Source organism: Podarcis erhardii (genome assembly GCF_964252035.2).
Source record: "Podarcis erhardii genome assembly, chromosome: 2".
In the NCBI taxonomy this organism is placed as follows: Eukaryota; Metazoa; Chordata; class Lepidosauria; order Squamata; family Lacertidae; genus Podarcis; species Podarcis erhardii.
The window spans coordinates 17,204,087-17,221,388 of NC_138498.1; the positions used below are offsets into that span (position 1 = coordinate 17,204,087).

The window sequence follows — 17,302 nt, forward strand, 5'->3', positions numbered from 1 at the left end:
CTCTTGTCATGTTCAGAAGGACACACTGTACTTTAGGCTGCTGTATAGAGATGGTAACAAAACAGAATAATTCTAGTATGCCACAGCACTTTTTGTCCTTTGTATCAAAAGAGCAAGCCTGTATTCAAAATGCTATGTTCCTGTAAAAGGGACTGACTCAGGGTTCAACACACATGGCTGTTTTCTTATCTCTTGCTAGGGATGTTTTATGATGTTTTTATATTCTGCTGAAAGCTGCCCAGAGTAATATTCACCGCACCCCCCAAGGCCAGGTGAATCATTTTCACTGCACACACCCCCACGCCCCGTCTTTAAGTTGGGCACCAGCAGCGGAAAGTGAAGGATTCCCATAAATACTACACTTGAGTTTCAAATAGGTTGACATTCAACTGCAAAATTTATTATCAAACACGGTATAATTGTATGGCATTGTTTGTTAGGCAACTGTCATGTACATTTTTTCTAGAATAATAAAAAAATGGGTAAGATTTGAATTCCACAAATTATGAGTCCTCTGCTTAAACATTAATAAAAATATGTTTGTATCGTATGCTCAGTGACTGTTTTCAGAGCATGCCTGTTAGCCCATTTTGAAGAGAGTGATGGTTGCAATGTAAATCACACATGTTAACTGAAAAGCGCCTTTCGGGTTCATATTTTTAAATTAAGGGTGAAATAATATATTTGAATCTTATTTTGTTCTGTGAGCCACACTGAGGTGTCTGGGTATAGGGCAGTATATAAATTCAGTAAATAATAATAAAAATACAAAGCATATAGGTTGTTTAAAAATAAAGGACTGGATGCAAACTAATAACACAATCCCTTACATAAAGACACGTTGATGGGGATTGGATGAAATGTAATCACCTCTCTGCCATGGGGTGGGGGTTGCTTTGCAGATGCCCCAGAATCATTCAAAAAGTTACTGCCAGTGGTAGCTAGCAGCCACAAAACAGGCATTGCAGGGTAGAGTCAGGGTACTGGCAGCTTTGGGTCTGTTGGACCCAAAGTCCCACAGACTCACTGAGAGGTTTGATATTCAAGGCCTCTCAGCTATAGCAGACTGGAGCTGGCACAGCAAAAAATATCCCTCCCCTCCCCAACTGCCTTGGTCAGCATGAGTCAGCAGGACTTTTGATGTGGCAACATATTTGTCACTCCACTGCTGTTTCTAAGTCCAGTTTGGCTTGCTCTGTGTGTCACTTTTCATTCCCAATTAAATCCATGGGACAAACTACACTTTGATTTCAACGGGATCTTAATGCCTGAATCCAGATCAATGAATTTGGCTAAAACACACTTGCCAAGAGGAAGAAGTAAATTCAGAAAACAATTCGAGATTATTCTAGTTCAGTGGAGTAGAAGTTTGCCTCTTTTAGAAAATGAGGTGGAAAGTTACCCATCCAGCAGTTGAAAAGATCAGGACAAACTGAATGCTCACAGTGGTGGTTTTGTTGTCAGATACATGTGAATCAATCCAACTTCTGTAATTTGCTGCACGGATATAGATTCCTGGTAATTGTGGTCGGCCACAACCAACACCACTGCTGGTGATTCCTACCAGATAATACTTGTCATCTAGGAAAGAACACATCAGAGGACCACCACTGTCTCCCTGGAGGATAAAAAATAAAGAAGATAACTTGAGTGCCGTTGAAGGTATTCTGGAGATGTAGCGTGCATAGAAATTATGATAGTAGGGGCTGTATCTAATGTTGGAGCTTTACAGGTGCAATAGGCTTCCATGCACACAGTGGAACTTCCTCTCCCTTCCGTGTGCACCCTCAGAAACAGTTCTGGAGGGTTGAAAAACCAAACCGATTTTGGGCATTGCAGGGGAGGAGAGGAAGTGGAAGTCCTGTTTGTGAGTGCAACTCTACTCACACAGCACTGGATAGAATTCAGTAAGTCTGAGCTATGACTTCCATGTAAGCCTCCCAGAGAGCTTTGGCATTGTTGAGCGACAGATTAAATGCTACTAATAAGTAACTATAAACAAAAGTTATCAAAAGAAAAATAGATTGCTAGAAAAGATGGATGTGGGAAAGCTGGACTTTGTGGAACAGCACTAACCATAACTATGTCACTTACAAAAAATTGGTAATGCCTATTCTGGGAATTCCAGCTACAAGCTCAGAAAGCCTGATGAGAAATTTACTCTACGCATTGAAGTGCGTTGTTTTTGCTCTCGTAACAAGGCATTATGTACACAGGTGTTGAAAAGAACATTCCTCACTCTCTATTTTGAATGCAAATAATGTGGCCCAAGTGTTCTGAATGGAAGAAAATGAACACACTCTGACTATTCTTTAAAGTTCCTCCGCTTTTATCCCCTACCCCACCCCTTAGCAGTCTTTACTGAGGTAAACAAGTTATTAAAAATCATGGTGAAGGCTTTTTTACTTCAGCTGGAAGTACGCCCAGGTTTGCACATTCCTTGAAATCTGTATTAGAAATCTAGTTCCACTAGGGCTGCCATATGAAAAATCGCAATTCTTTTGGTGTTTTTGTCACACACAAAAAGCTCAACAAAACAACTTTGGGGTTTGTCTTTAAAAAAGTGCAACAATTTCTGGGTTTTCCTTTTTAAAAGCTCATGGGGGGGGGTCTTCCTAAAAAAGCCTCAACAACTTTCATGGTGTCCTGGCTTTTACTTTTTGAAATATGGCAACCCTAGTTCCACTTTTTCTCCAATTCTCCTTTTGTCTTTTCAAGTGTATACTTGCAAGGGGGAACTTGTTATTATTTTTGTTCAGTGTATAAGGGATACTTATGGACTATTGTAAATAATAAATGTTTTGGCACATAAACATGAACAAATTTGTATGTTTCTGGAACTATGGTGTTACACTGACATATAATTGTGTTACTACCAGGTAGTAAAGTTTGACTTAGCAACCACATGGCTGGAGGTTTCGCCAATATGTTTTTCAAATGGAATTTTACCTGGCAGCTATCGACACTCCCGTTTTCAGTACCAGCACAAAGCATATTCAATGATACTGCCCCAGCATACCAATCAAATTTGTTACAGATTTGCTGTGGAATAATGTTGACTCGAGCTTCTTGTAATATACGTACAGCTTTGCCTATAATGAAAACACAAGACAAAGGTGGAAGTATGCTAATTTGTTGTTTAATAATCTGGAATGTACAGGACAACAGGGATATTAGTAGCTCTTGGGTCAGTACATCTTTCTTAAGCCTACTGCACCAGACCCCCATTCTCCATGCATAATCTACATTAGTTGCTAAACTAAGGTTCAAGAGTTACGGTGTGTAAATAGTGCAATTGTTTAATGAGTGTGGCTATGTGTAAAGATAGTACATTGAATTTAGATCCCACCACTGAGAGTGTTAGTAGTAGTGTCTACTGTGCAATAAGATGTCATTATGGCTTGGCAAACAGATGTAAATTCAGTAGATTCAGTGTCACATTATTTGCTTTGGCCTGTTGTAAACTGTTTGAACTGCTATACATATTATAAAGATTTTATTATGGCTATCACTATATTATGCATGGTAGTTCAAACAGTTTACAAATTAGCCAGGTTTACAAATTTACCCAGGTTAGTTTGGCGCACAATATTAGAATTATGATGTTTGCACAGGTTTGGTCAGAGCAAAAGCCAAAGTAATAGAGTATCTGAATAACTGGCATATTTTTTTGTAGAATAGACCAGCATCTACTCCTCCTTGCCACAAAAATGACTCATTATATATTGAGTCATGTATTGTGCCTTTATCCTCAGATTCCACTTAGAAATACTAGAACAAACAAGTTACAGGTAGGTAGCCATGTTGGTCTGCCGTAGTCAAAACAAAATAAAAAAATTACTTCCAGTAGCACCTTAGAGACCAACTAAGTTTGTTATTGGTATGAGCTTTCGTGTGCATGCACACTTCTTCAGATGCACACGAAAGCTCATACCAATAACAAAATTAGTCTCTAAGATGCTACTGGAAGGAATTTTTTATTCTGTTTAGAAGAAACAACACAGCCTGATGGAGGAATTTCCTACAGATGTGCAAGACCAAACCTGTACATGCCCATCTCAGGAGCTTTGACCAGGCATCTTCAATCTACTACCCAAAATACACAAACCAGGAAACCATAGGGAACTCATTGTTTCAGGCATTAGTACCTGCACAGTTGGGGGTGCCTGGATATATAGACTCAATGCCACCAGCAGAGTAATCCTTAATCCTACACACATTTGACTTGTGCAATTTCAAGCATACGCAGCTGAAGGTGGGCTGGTTGAAATTGTGCAGGTTAAGTCCCAAGCAAGGCAGAGAGCTTAGTCATTTTGTGCTGGGTCTGCTTGGGGTTACCCAGCATAAAAATAGCTTTAAAGCTCTCTGCCTTGCTTGTTGGGTAAGGCCCGTTCAGCATGCTGGCTGTGAGATGCTCCCATGAGATCTTGCAGGGCAAAATGAACACCACTATCCTTTCAGAGCCAGTGCACTGAGCAGAATTTACCACCCACTACCCCTGCCCCAGCAAGGCAGAGCGCTTAAAAGCTATTTTTGCTGCAGGTCCATTTGGGTTACATGGTACAAAAAGGTTTTAAGCTCTTCACCTTGCAAGGTAAGTCCCACTCAGCATGATGGCTTGGTTTGCTGGAGTGGCTCCAATGGTTTGAATATACATGTTAAGATGTGGTATTACTGTACAAGTTACATATGGGGTACCACTAACTGATGAAACTACAGCATTGACAATGTCCCCAAAACCACCATACCAGCTACTATGGATGCTGCAGCTCTTTACACCAACAGCTCCCACAAAGATGGACTGCAAGCCATCAGAAGCATGGGGCTACAGAACATCTAGCCACCAAGCCCTGCTACTTTGTACTTTCTCACAAATACTTCAGCTTTGGAGAGAACATTCATTGTCAGATCATCTGCTCGCAAAGCTCCATAAGATGCAAACATTTCCATGGCTGACTGACAACAATCCTTCCTCAGGTCCTGTCCCTCAAAGTCTCTCTTCTACCTGAGGACACACCACAGTGTGTAAGTGGCAGCTAGAAGCACGTAAGTATGTGCAGCAGTTAGTGAGTTTCCGATATAAGGTGATGCTTATATTTCTATTATACAGTTGCACAGTAGTGTCCAGACAGCTAACCTATTGTATGCAGTGGTCCAGGTCCAGGTTAATAATGGAGTGAAAGTTACTGAAGTCCTGGTGGAACTGCTCAAGAGTCTCCTGTCCAATAATCCAAATGATAAATGTACACCAGTGTATCTCAGACATTCACTTAATGTTGCAAATGGGCCATTGGCAATAAACAGCCTCGGCCCTGTACACCCGAAGGAGCATCTCCACTTCCATTATTCAGCCCAGACACAGATCTATCTCCGAGGGCCTTCTAAAGGTTCTGTCACTGAGAAGTTACAGGGAACCAGGCAGAGGGCCTTCTTAGTAGTGACACCCACCCGGTGGAACGCCCTCCCATCAGATGTCAAAGATTTAAACTACTACAAAACTTTCCAAAGACATCTGAAAGCAGCCCTGCATCAGGAAGTTTTTAATGTTTTGCTTTGTTTTTATTATGTTAGAAGCTGCCCAGGGCAACCCAGTCAGATGGGTGAGGTATGTATGTACAAACAAACAAACAATTAAAATTTATTATTATTTCCCTGGAAATGGCAAATCTGGATTAAATGAGGAAAATACAAGCTGCCATTGGGATAATGACATCCAGAGGAACCTACAAAGTACTTGCAGACATGAAGAACACTGATCCTGCAATAACAGCAATCCGGAAGCACCCGTAGGTAAAGGAAAAGCTTTTGGGGAAATCGGAAAGTGTTCTAAGTCAGCCAGGAAAAGGTTGCCATACTATAGAGCTATGTATGTGCTCATGGCAGTGCCACTGATCTGAAGATCCATGTTCTCCCCATGTATGAAATAAGTTGAACTGCTTCACTGGGACTTACTTTCTAGCTAAGTATGCAGCTGGAGATAACTTAATTCTCACTAGTAACAAAAGTTTAAAGGAAAAATAAAAGATTTACCATGTTCATATGTGCTTCCCCATCCACTTATGTAACACGAGGTCTCATGAGACAGGAGAGGAGGAGTGTCAGGTAAGCAGATGGGCTGAATATAGTCATTGTACTTGACAGACTTGGCAAGTTGAAACAAGGCAACATCATTTTCAAAGGTGCCCCATTCAAAGTCAGAATGGATTGTGATAGTGCTGACCTTCTGTATTACAGTACGAAAGTGGGGTTTATACAGATGATGCAAGCCAATCACTGCCCTCCAAGATTCTGGACTCCTAGGACAGAATAAAATCCCTTCTAGAGTAAATAATTAGTGCAGAAGTTCTCATTTCAGACTTTAAAATTTGAGAGCAACAGCAAAACCGGGTCAACACACATGCAATCATTCCCCTTCAGGAACTCTACTCAAACCATGAACTTGGAATCTTCTCATGCCTCACTCTTCATAAAAGCTAGCCTAGGAGTTTTGCTTTTTCTGTCATTTAAATAGTATATTAGTTTTATGGAAATTTATTTGGAAATTCTATTCAGAATCAAAAATAAAGTTAAGTGGGGGGAAAACAAGAAAATAGGAGGTAATTGAAAGATTGTCCATCGATGCAAAAGAACCGCACAGATAATTTTGCATTTGACACTAGAACTTTTGAGTAGAAACTATTCCAGAGCACTTTTGAATGGGAAGAGCTGCATAAGCAGTTTATGATTCAGTATATACACCTGTTGCTCAAAGTAAACAATCCCTTTGGACATGCCATAGCGAATCATGGAAGCCATACAGAGAGAAAAGATAAGTGTCATTTGTACTCTTGCAATGGTATGAGTTTCATGATACGAGGCTGTTTTAAAACCTGAATCTATGGTAAAAATCCTTTTGCTGATAAATCCTACTGGAACTTCTAGGTCAGCACTTTTCAAACTTTTCAAGTTGGTAGCACACTTTTTGGACAAGCATCATTTCACGACACAGTAATTCAGTTTTACTAGCAAACTGGAGATTAAACTAACCCTTTCCAGCCCCTACTTAAGCCCAGTCAAAAGCAACTATGGGGTTGTGGTCTCATCTTGCTTGAGGCCGAGACAGCCAGTGTTTGTCCAGACTGCTTTCTGGGTCATTTGGCTAGCATGACTAAACTGCTACTGGCACACAGATGACCATAATGAGTTCCAGAGCACATGGAAACGCTTTTTACCTTCCAGACGCAGCAGTACACATTTATCTACTTGCACTGGCATGCTTTTGAACTGCTAGGTTGGCAGAAGGCGGGACAGAGTAACGGGTGCTCACTGTGTCGTGTGGATTTGAACTGCCGACTTTCCAATCGGGAAGCCCAAGAGGCTCAGTGGTTTAGACCAAAGTGCCACTGGCTCCACTATCTGTAGAAATGAGCTGGAGTCAACGAAAGCTTATGCCGGTAACACTTGTGAAGTCTTTAAGGTGCCTCAATGCTTACTGTTTCTCCTGCAAGAGGCTAACACGGCTGCTCTCCCGCAAAGCCTACTGATGATACATCCAAAAAAAGTTAATTGGGGTGTGTGTGTGTGACCTATTCATATACAGTGGTGCCCCGCAAGACGAATGCCTCGCAAGACGGAAAACCCTTTCGTCTAGCGGGTTTTCCGTTTTGGAGGCGCTTCGCAAAACGAATTTCCCTATGGGCTTGCTTCGCAAGACGAAAATGTCTTGCGAGTTCCTGCAGGGTTTTTCCCCTCCCCCCCCTTCCTAAGCCCTAAGCCGCTTATCAGCTGATCCGCTGATAAGCCGCTTATCAGCTGATCCGCTGATAAGCCGCTTATCAGCTGATCCGCTAAAAGCCGCTAAACCGCTAATAGCGCTAATCCGCTAAGTTGTCAATGGGCTTGCTTCGCAAGACGAAAAAACTGCTATACGAAGAGCCTCACGGAACGGATTAATTTCATCTTGCGAGGCACCACTGTAACTTGTTGATGTGCAAAGTGCACCACTGATGGGCTCTGAGCTGCATGTACTTTTCATTGCTGGTTCTCCGGCCCCTGCAATTCCGTTGCTCTTGGTCACCAAAGTATGTTGGTGATACAGATATTGTTTTTGTGTTGCATGCCACTTAGGTTTTTAGAATATTAAGCAATTTAGAAATGCTTTTAAATAAAGAGAAAGTGCCCTTCGTAGCATCCCCATTCTCAGCTGTTACACGTTACCTTAGCATGCATGGCTGAGGGTTAAAATGGCACATTTATGTTGAAAAATTCCAATAACTATCTACTTGCACTGGTGTGCTTTCAAACTGTTAGGCTGGCAGAAGCTGGGACAGAGCGATGGGACCTCACCCCATCATGCGGATTCAAACCACCGCAGATTCAAACCACCGCCCTTCCAATCAGCAAGCGCAAGGGGCTCAGTGGTTTAGACCACTGCACCACCTGCACCCCTGCAACACACCTACACACTGCAGCCAGCACACTAATTTGTCGCGGCACACAGTTTGGAAAGCTCTCTTCTAGGTATTGAATCCTAAATGAGCCTAGCTGTGATCGAAAAGCAATTAAGTATCAACCTATGATGTTAACAGTGGCTTATTAAGGTGGGCTAGATTCTGATCTGGAGGCCAATGTGGGGTGGGGCAGGTAGGCCAAAGGAGGGTAATTTGTTTAGGTGGGGGCAGCTGCTTCATGTGGTGCAGAGCTGCTACAATCAGTAGACAAATAAGCCATATTTCCCAATACTGCAGTTGAAACACCACTACAAGATCATAACAGAATGTAATTCCTGTCTGGGCATTTTGGAGAGTCACGGTGACCCACAAAACAGCCAATGACAGCAGCTCTGCTCTGCTTGAAGTAGTAGGAGAAAATTGTTTTTAGTAAGGCACCACTCCCCCCAAAACTGTTCAACTTTCTCCCAGAAATGAAAATGCCTTCCTGCTTTGAAGGTTATTTAAAGGACTGACACTGGCTTCTGATGTCACAGAAGCATACAGACTGCACCTAGACAGCCTTTCTGTGATTCTGCTCAGTTGCAGATCTGTGAAAATGGCACCTATCGAAAATTTAGCCTATACCCTCACAGTATGATACTATTCCTATATGGACTGACACAGCAATTCAGGAGATGTTCATCATTATGAGTAACATCATTATTTTTTCTCTAGAACATGGGTGATTTGAGGGCCCATCGGTGTGGAAGAGAATTGGTGTCACTCAAAAATAAGCGGATTATTTCTGCATATTCGGGGACTTCCTAGATCTGCAGTATTTAAGTTAAATGAAAAAAAAGTTAAATAAAAAAAATATATTTACAAACACAAAGACAAAGAAGCAAAAGCCTGACATGAATCTGAATTTTTGGGCCTAACAGAATCTTAACATCTTAGCTGAGAAGGAAAAGAAAAAAGAAAACCTGAGATGGGGGAAAGAAGGAATTGGCATGCTCAAGACCAAATGCGTTTGCGACAAGCTTCAAGTGACGCTAAATGATTTCTGCCTTCACTGTGCATGCAAATACCAATGATGGAAATGTGTAGGTATGTCATGATAATTATGGGATCAGAGTGCTATAGAAATAAATTAAGCTGCCATACACCATCAGTCTATTTGTCCACCTAGATCAGTATTGTGCTTATTGTGATTCATAGTGGCTCTCTCAGACGGGTTTTTCCCTACATTTGACCCTTTTGACGCAGCAGATAGGTCGGGAGATGAGGAGGCCCCTCCCTCCTGAAAACTCCCCCCTTCTACCAGCCAGACCTGAAAAGGGCTATAAGGTTTTTATTCCAAGCTGGATAGAACCTTGAACAGGAGGAGGCGTTTTAGGGACTGAGGATACACTGCAGCTTTTTGTTTCTTGCTTGTTCCGTCTAATAGTGAACTCAGTGGTTAAGTTCAGGAATGAAACAGGGATATTAAAAAAATAAAACAAGAACATAAAAATAGCCTGCTGGCCAACTTACACTCCCACCTCACGAGAGAAAAGAACCTTCAATAAATGGATGTTGGGCAGATGGTGTGAGTTTAGAAATCTGATCTATCGTTGAGGCTAATTCAGCTGTCGAATGGTGAAGATGTCAATTCAGAGGGCAAGATGGCCTGCTTAAGCCCCTAATATTTAATAGTATACTGTAAGTGATCATTAGAGTTGGAGATAGGCACCATGAGCTACAAACAAACAAACAAACACTCCTTTCCTGTGCTGCCCCTCCCAACCCAGTTTTCTTACCCTTCACCATAAAGTCCCAGAGTGGGTAACAACATAATCATACAATTAAAAACAGGTAAATGTGTAAAAATAACTATAGTAAGGTGGCATTCCAGTCCATCTTGCAGAGGACTCTCCTGGAGTGTGGATATATCATTTTTGGGGACTCAGAGTTTGAGGTACACATCTCCACTTCTTTTGTACCTATTTTGAGTATTATTAGCATAATTATATTACTTTAATAAGACTGCATTATTATACAATACTATATGAGCTATTAAGGAAACAACCAAAACTTAAGTACATAACCGTTATGTAGATGTTATGGCTCATGAAATAGGTGCTGCAGGAGGATGGCTGGTGGCTATTTTGGAAAGATTGTTTCCATGGACATATGCCAGCCTGCAGATTCTGTCTACCCAACTTTTTTTTTTTTGACAAGCTATGTATTCTATATCAACCACATGGAAATTGTCATCAGTAAAGACTGTCCTACAGAAGTATTGCAGGGATTGGATTAAATTAAGTGTTCAGATTTATGTCTGGCAACCAGCCCTGAACTTGAAAACCACAGTATTATATGGCATAATGGGGAAAGGTTTCAGAATGGTAGGAAAAACTGAAATCTTCTCCCTCCTCTTTCTCCTGAGCCATGGCCAACGCTATAAGGCTCCTGCTCTGGTATGGTTCAATTAGGCTAGTTGAAGACACATGAACCAAAACACCCCTGTTAAGGGTTGGCAATATACAGTACTAAAACATTTTTTTCCAGATCCCCCCTTGTGGGTAGAGACCAATACATGTCCCTCAAGCACAAAACTGACAGAAAAAGATTCAGAACAAAAAAAATACATACATATTTACTTTAATGCAGTGTGCTGCTGTCAGCACTGAGTTGCTATTAATTAAAGATCCACCACATATATGGTAAAAAGATTCTCTAGGAGCAGGTTGAGCTTGCAGACTAACTTGCCATGGCCAAGCCCCAAGCTGAGCATCATGTCCACCTATAATCCGAGATCCTTCTGCTGTGTCATCCACAAGAGGCCTTCTTCCGCATTCTAAAAATAAAAAAGTTGTACTGGTATTTCAGTGTAAAACATAGCAGGCATTCAACAACAATACAATATAGCCATTGTTTCAACCGTCCAATCTGACACAGCAGTTCTGTTATCAGACTGCTTTCTGTTGGAGATTATGCAAGCATGAAGGCTTCTGTGAATAATTAAATAATCATATTGTCAGATGCCGGCCTAAAGGAACACACCAACTTGTTTGATTGGGGTTAACAGAGTGCATGCCTCCAGGATGGTGGCCAAACATATAACAGAAGCCAAAACATAAGGAGTCAATGTGACTGGGACCAGAGTAGCATACAAATTACATTCACATTCACCCACCCAGTAATTTAAATGCATCCCCTTCTCTCCTTCCTCTTCCCTCCCCAGATGCATTCAAGCTTAAGAGAAAAAGTCAGAGTCACACAAATGAAATGTGTGTGTATACAATTTTATTAAAATTATATCCTGTTCTTCCTTACAAAGGAGTTTTATTTCCTAAGCTGAATTGCTGCCCAGACTCCTGGCAATGTTTTTTTTGGGGGGGGAGGGGTTATTAACCTTTCCCTCCCAACTGCTCCTCACAGCAATTTAGCTTCATAAAAAGGTTCCAGTTGTTGTGTATGGGGGCCTTTATCTCTAACTGGGGTGGGGGCACATGGGAAAGAGAGGATTGTTAAGTTTTCCCACCTCAGCTGCCACTGTTCCCTGAAAATTTCTCCCAAAAGGCAATTCGAGTTAAGGGAAAGGCTTCATTTGCACAAATGCTTCTCCCTCTTCTTTTTACTACAAAAGGCACACGTTTATGAACAGAAACAAAGGAGTACAAAACATTACAATTTTAAAAAGATATTATGGAAGGTATTGTTATAGAAAAAAATTGGGGTTGGCTTTTACAGTCCAACTCTCCATCAAGGGATTCAGTGTCCCTTAAGACAGTTATTGGTCACAGAAGAATGGATGGAGGCAGGAACCAGTCAAAGCAAGGAAAATCTTTATTTTCCTGTTGCACCTGAGTCCTCCCTCCCTTGCAAGGAGGTGAGAAGGGCCCACAACACCAGTGTGTAACAGCTTTTGAAGACTTAGACATTGCCCAACCCTTTATTCAAAGACCACCTGAAAGCATCACACAAGCATCACAGAAAGAGGCAGTCTACAACAGAAATTTGAGGGTGTGGCTTGTCTCCCGTTTGTCACGATACCTAATGTGTGCTGACTGCCTTATTCTGGCTAGTTTGAGCCATTCTCTTGAAATGGTAAATACCCTAGTTTCTGAAATCATGGCCACAGACCTCCCATACTCATACACAAAATGTGCTCTTTTGATTGGATTTGAAGGACCTGTAAGTTAAAAGAACTATTGGGAGAGGTTTTTCCAAGATACAGTGCTCGGGTTAAGTACTTAATTCGTTCCAGAGGTCCGTACTTAACCTGAAATTGTTCTTAACCTGAAGCACCACTTTAGCTAATGGGGCCTCCTGCTGCTGCCATGCTGCCGGAGCACGATTTCTGTTCTCATCCTGAAGCAAAGTTCTGAAGCACTATCCTGAAGCACTATTTCTGGGTTAGCGGAGTCTGTAACCTGAAGCGTATGTAACCTGAAGCGTATGTAACCCGAGGTACAACTGTATTTTCTTCTGCAGAGGAAATAGCTGGGGGCATTAAGAGTCAAGATGGCTTCAAGATTGCTCTCCTGTACTATTTCAGACATGTAGCTTAGGTACTTATGTATGAGTGTTTACCTTGTGCACTTGCGAACACACGTTTTATTTATGGCACCTTAGAATTCTTATAACAGTACATAAAAGACACACACACACACACATAAAAAAGACACAGGAAAGGGAAAAGATAACAGTACAATTCAACAAGTTGAGTACTTTTCATTACAAAACAAAACAAAACACTTGATGTAAATTATTACTGTAATGTGGCATAAAGTCTAAATCAGTGGTTCCCGATTAGCTAATTACTGAGAATCTCCTATTTTTCAAAAGCCAAGCCACAGACCCCTGCTTTTGAAAATTTTGATAACTCTATGATAATTACCTCTGCAAAGCAATTTTTTAGGGTAGCCCCTAACAAGCAAAGGTATATTAAAAAATAAGCAAAGGTATACAAAAAAAACACAGACTATAAAAACTGTGATATTACCATGCAAAAAATTAGTGGGGATGGGCTGTGGACCCCATGGGGGCATTTCACAGACCCCCAGAGGTCCCCAGACCCCTAATTGGGAACCACTGGTCTAGATAAAAAACTCAGACTAAACTGAAATCTGATAAAGCGTTTCACAATCCTGCAAAAAGAATTAAATAAATAAAAAAAATACAGTATGAAAAGTCCCAGAGCAGATCCAGGCCTGTTTCTCTATTGCTGCAACAAAATGACAAAGGAGAAACAAAGTCTAAACAGAGGTGAAGGGGCAGATCTCATTCCAATTTGTCTGTGCGGCAGCACCCTGCAAAAACTTGAATCAGAATTCCCACCTGGAAATATCACAATCTCATCTATGCTCAATATCTAGTTTACAAGATTAAAACTAGAACTTGTTTTTCTTCTTCTTCACATGATTACACAGCATTACATTAAAACAACAACAACTGAACATAAAAGGCTTTTGGAAAGGCAATTCTTCTTAAAACTTTTCCATTATTATGAATTATGGAAATCGATTTAATGGCCTATGTGGCTTGCTTCTAAAAGGGCACAACAGCCTTACTGAACAAAGCTGATTAAATTTCAAGCCAATACTGCTTGAACTGGTACACTTCACGTGTATTCTTAAATTGCTGAAAGTGACATCTTACACCGTTTCCGCCCCAAAGCAGCACTGACAACCTAACAAAACCTCCTTTCTTCCAGAGCTTAGAAAAGGAATGTTGCAATCATATGAACTTTAGGGGCAGAGATCGACACCGACCGAGCGCCTGTGGCATTGTTACACGGTAATTCAGAAAATAGAGACATCACCTTGCTGACAAAGGTCCGTATAGTTAAAGCTATGGTTTTCCCAGTAGTGATGTATGGAAGTGAGAGCTGGACCATAAAGAAGGCTGATCGCCGAAGAATTGATGCTTTTGAATTATGGTGCTGGAGGAGACTCTTGAGAGTCCCATGGACTGCAAGAAGATCAAACCTATCCATTCTGAAGGAAATCAGCCCTGAGTGCTCACTGGAAGGACAGATCCTGAAGCTGAGACTACAGTACTTTGGCCACCTCATGAGAAGAGAAGACTCCCTGGAAAAGACCCTGATGTTGGGAAAGATGGAGAGCACAAGGAAAAGGGGACGACAAAGGACGAGATGGTTGGATAGTGTTCTCGAAGCTACCAGCATGAGTTTGACCAAACTGCGGGAGGCAGTGGAAGACAGGGGTGCCTGGCGTGCTCTGGTCCATGGGGTCCCGAAGAGTCGGGCACGACTAAACGACTAAACAACAACAACAAAAATTCAGAAAATTACTAAATGGAGGAATTACTCGAATTAAATCCACTTCCGCGGGCGCTTCCAAACAGGTTTGAGCGCCGGAGCCTTTTCCCCCTTGGGACCTAAACTCCACCACGTACAGCAGCAAGCTCCGCTTAACAGGAGCAGAAGGGAGGAAAAAGGGTAGAGTTTTCGCTGCCTTCTTTGCCTAACATTAGATCCACGCGCTTCGACCTCCAGGAAAAACTCGGCAGAGCGGCAAACCGAGGGCAGCTTAACTTGGGAAGAGATCCCAGTAATCGGGAGAGTAGAAGGAAGAGCCGTCCGGGAAGAAACAGCTAAGGATTCCACCACGCTAGGAGGCATCCCTCCACGTGCGCGACTCTCCTTGGCATGCCCCTTACGCACGCTGCGTCCGTCGCACTGGAGGCTGCCGGGAGTCGTAGTTCGGAGGGGTACTCCGCGCGCAGGCGCACTTCCGCCCCTCGGCCCTCAAGGCGTGAGGGAACTTGCCCTGCCCAAGCGCCCGCTGCCGCACCCACGGGAACCAGGGGGGACGCCGGGCTCACCGTGTGCGGCGACCTTGGAAGGCAGAGCTCCGGGCAGGGGTCCGTACAGCAGCGCGAGGAGCGCCAGCGAGGGCCCGGCTGCGGGGCGAAGGCTCCGCCGCATCGTCCGTCGAGGGAGAAAAAAATGGCGGCCAGCTTTGCCCCACTCTCGCCGTCTTTCCCTCTCCTCGGCCGGAGTGACGTTGGGAGCGTCACGTGACGGGGGCCGCGAGGATTCTGCGCTCGGCGGCCTCCCGCTCTTGCATTTGCCTGGAAAGGGGGCGCGGGACGGAAACGAGGTCCGCGCGAAACTCCGGCGGGACGAAACCTCCCTCCGTAATGGGGCAAACATAACAGCGAGGCCGATCGAGCCATGGTGGCGAGGGATTTCTGCGCGATTTAAAGCCCATTGCAAGAAAGCTGAGGGAATACACCCCCAGCCTTCCAGAAATCTTTTTTGGAAGTAAAATTTAAAGTTAAGTTTTCACTCGGATCCTTCTTTTTTTTGTTTCGTTTTCGATAAAGAATTGCATTGCAGCCGCACCGCCGACACACCTCCTTGCTTTACCGGTTGGTTTGATTTGCGGCAATTGCTTTATTATTATTATTATTATTATTATTATTTGAATTTATATACCGCCCTATACCCAGTTGGTTTGATTTGTGGCAATTGCATTATTATTATTATTATTATTATTATTAATGATTGAATTTATATACCACCCTATACCCGGAGGTTCACAGAAAAGATCAGTATAAAAACCACAATATATAAAAAATCAAAATGAAAACTACCCAATACCCCCCCAAAGGAGCCACATTTTAAAAGGGCATAGGATGTCAATCAGATCAACCAAAAGTCTGGTTTAAAAAAAAGAATGTTACAAATTAAATTTCCAATAAACAGCAAGTCAGCAGTAAGCAGGTGTGTATACAGATGCCTTCGTTCCGTGCATGGAAGCCTAGAGTTGGAAAGGGACCCCGAGGGGCATCTAGTCCAACCGCCTGCGATGCAGGAATCTTCTGCCCAACATGGCTGGCTAAGCTTAACTGCTATAAAGCAATGAAGAGGGTGTTAATATGAGGACTACTGCAATCAACACAATATCACCAAGGCAACTATCTGTAAACAATCAACGTCCATAAAAATGGCAAAAGTTTCTTTCTCAAATTAGTTTTATCTTAAACAATAGCAAACACAGTAAATAAAGAGTTCACTTGTAATATGACAGTGGTTCAGTGCTCATGTCTTCTCATGTTTAATTCCTACGCTTAGGAGTTCATTGACCCTTTGATGAACTTATGAAGTTGGCATCAACCCCACTGCATATACAGTGGTGCCCCGCAAGACGAACACCTCGCAAGACGGAAAACCCGCTAGACGAAAGGGTTTTCCGTTTTGGAGGCGCTTCGCAAAACGAATTTCCCTATGGGCTTACTTCGCAAGACGAAAATGTCTTGCGAGTTCCTGCGGGGTTTTTTCCCTCCCCCCCCTTTTCCTAAGCCCTAAGCCGCTTATCAGCTGATCCGCTGATAAGCCGCTTATCAGCTGAACCGCTAAAAGCCGCTAAACCGCTAATAGCGCTAATCCGCTAAGTTGTCAATGGGCTTGCATCACAAGACGAAAAAACCGCTATACGAAGAGCCTCACGGAACGGATTAATTTCGTCTTGCGAGGCACCACTGTACTTAGGTAGGTATATGAAATATACCGTATTTTTCGCCCTATAGGACACACTTTTTCCCCTCCAAAAATGAAGGGGAAATGTGTGTGCGTCCTATGGGGTGAATGCAGGCTTTCGGTGAAGCCTGGAGAGCGAGAGGGGTTGGTTGCACACCGACCCCTCTCGCTCTCCAGGCTTCGCAGACCTCTCTGCAAGCGGCGGGAGCGCTCCCGCTGCTTGCGGAGAGTTGCCTGCGTGCTGAAGCCTGCGCGCGCTGAGCTCAGCGCGTCCAGGCTTCGCGGACCTCTCCGCAAGCAGCGGGAGCCAGCGCTGGGCTCCCACAGCTTGCAGAGAGCTGCCTGTTTGGGGGCTGGGGTCGGGGGAAGCTCGGGAGGGCCTCCCCCGCCCCAGCCC

At 43.0% G+C, this 17,302-nt stretch overlaps 1 protein-coding gene across 1 annotated transcript; it reads right to left on the bottom strand.

The window, feature by feature from the left end:
* Nucleotides 1–378: 378 nt before the first annotated feature.
* Nucleotides 379–15,711, bottom strand: LOC309334993 (transmembrane protease serine 12-like). The gene is made up of 5 exons (XM_081849855.1): nucleotides 15,246–15,711; nucleotides 11,046–11,250; nucleotides 6,031–6,296; nucleotides 2,950–3,092; nucleotides 379–1,618 (listed from the first exon to the last, which is right to left on the bottom strand). Exons 1-5 carry the CDS (start codon nucleotides 15,574–15,576, stop codon nucleotides 1,379–1,381), a joined length of 1,185 nt encoding a protein of 394 aa, XP_081705981.1. The 5' UTR covers nucleotides 15,577–15,711; the 3' UTR covers nucleotides 379–1,378.
* Nucleotides 15,712–17,302: the final 1,591 nt, after the last annotated feature.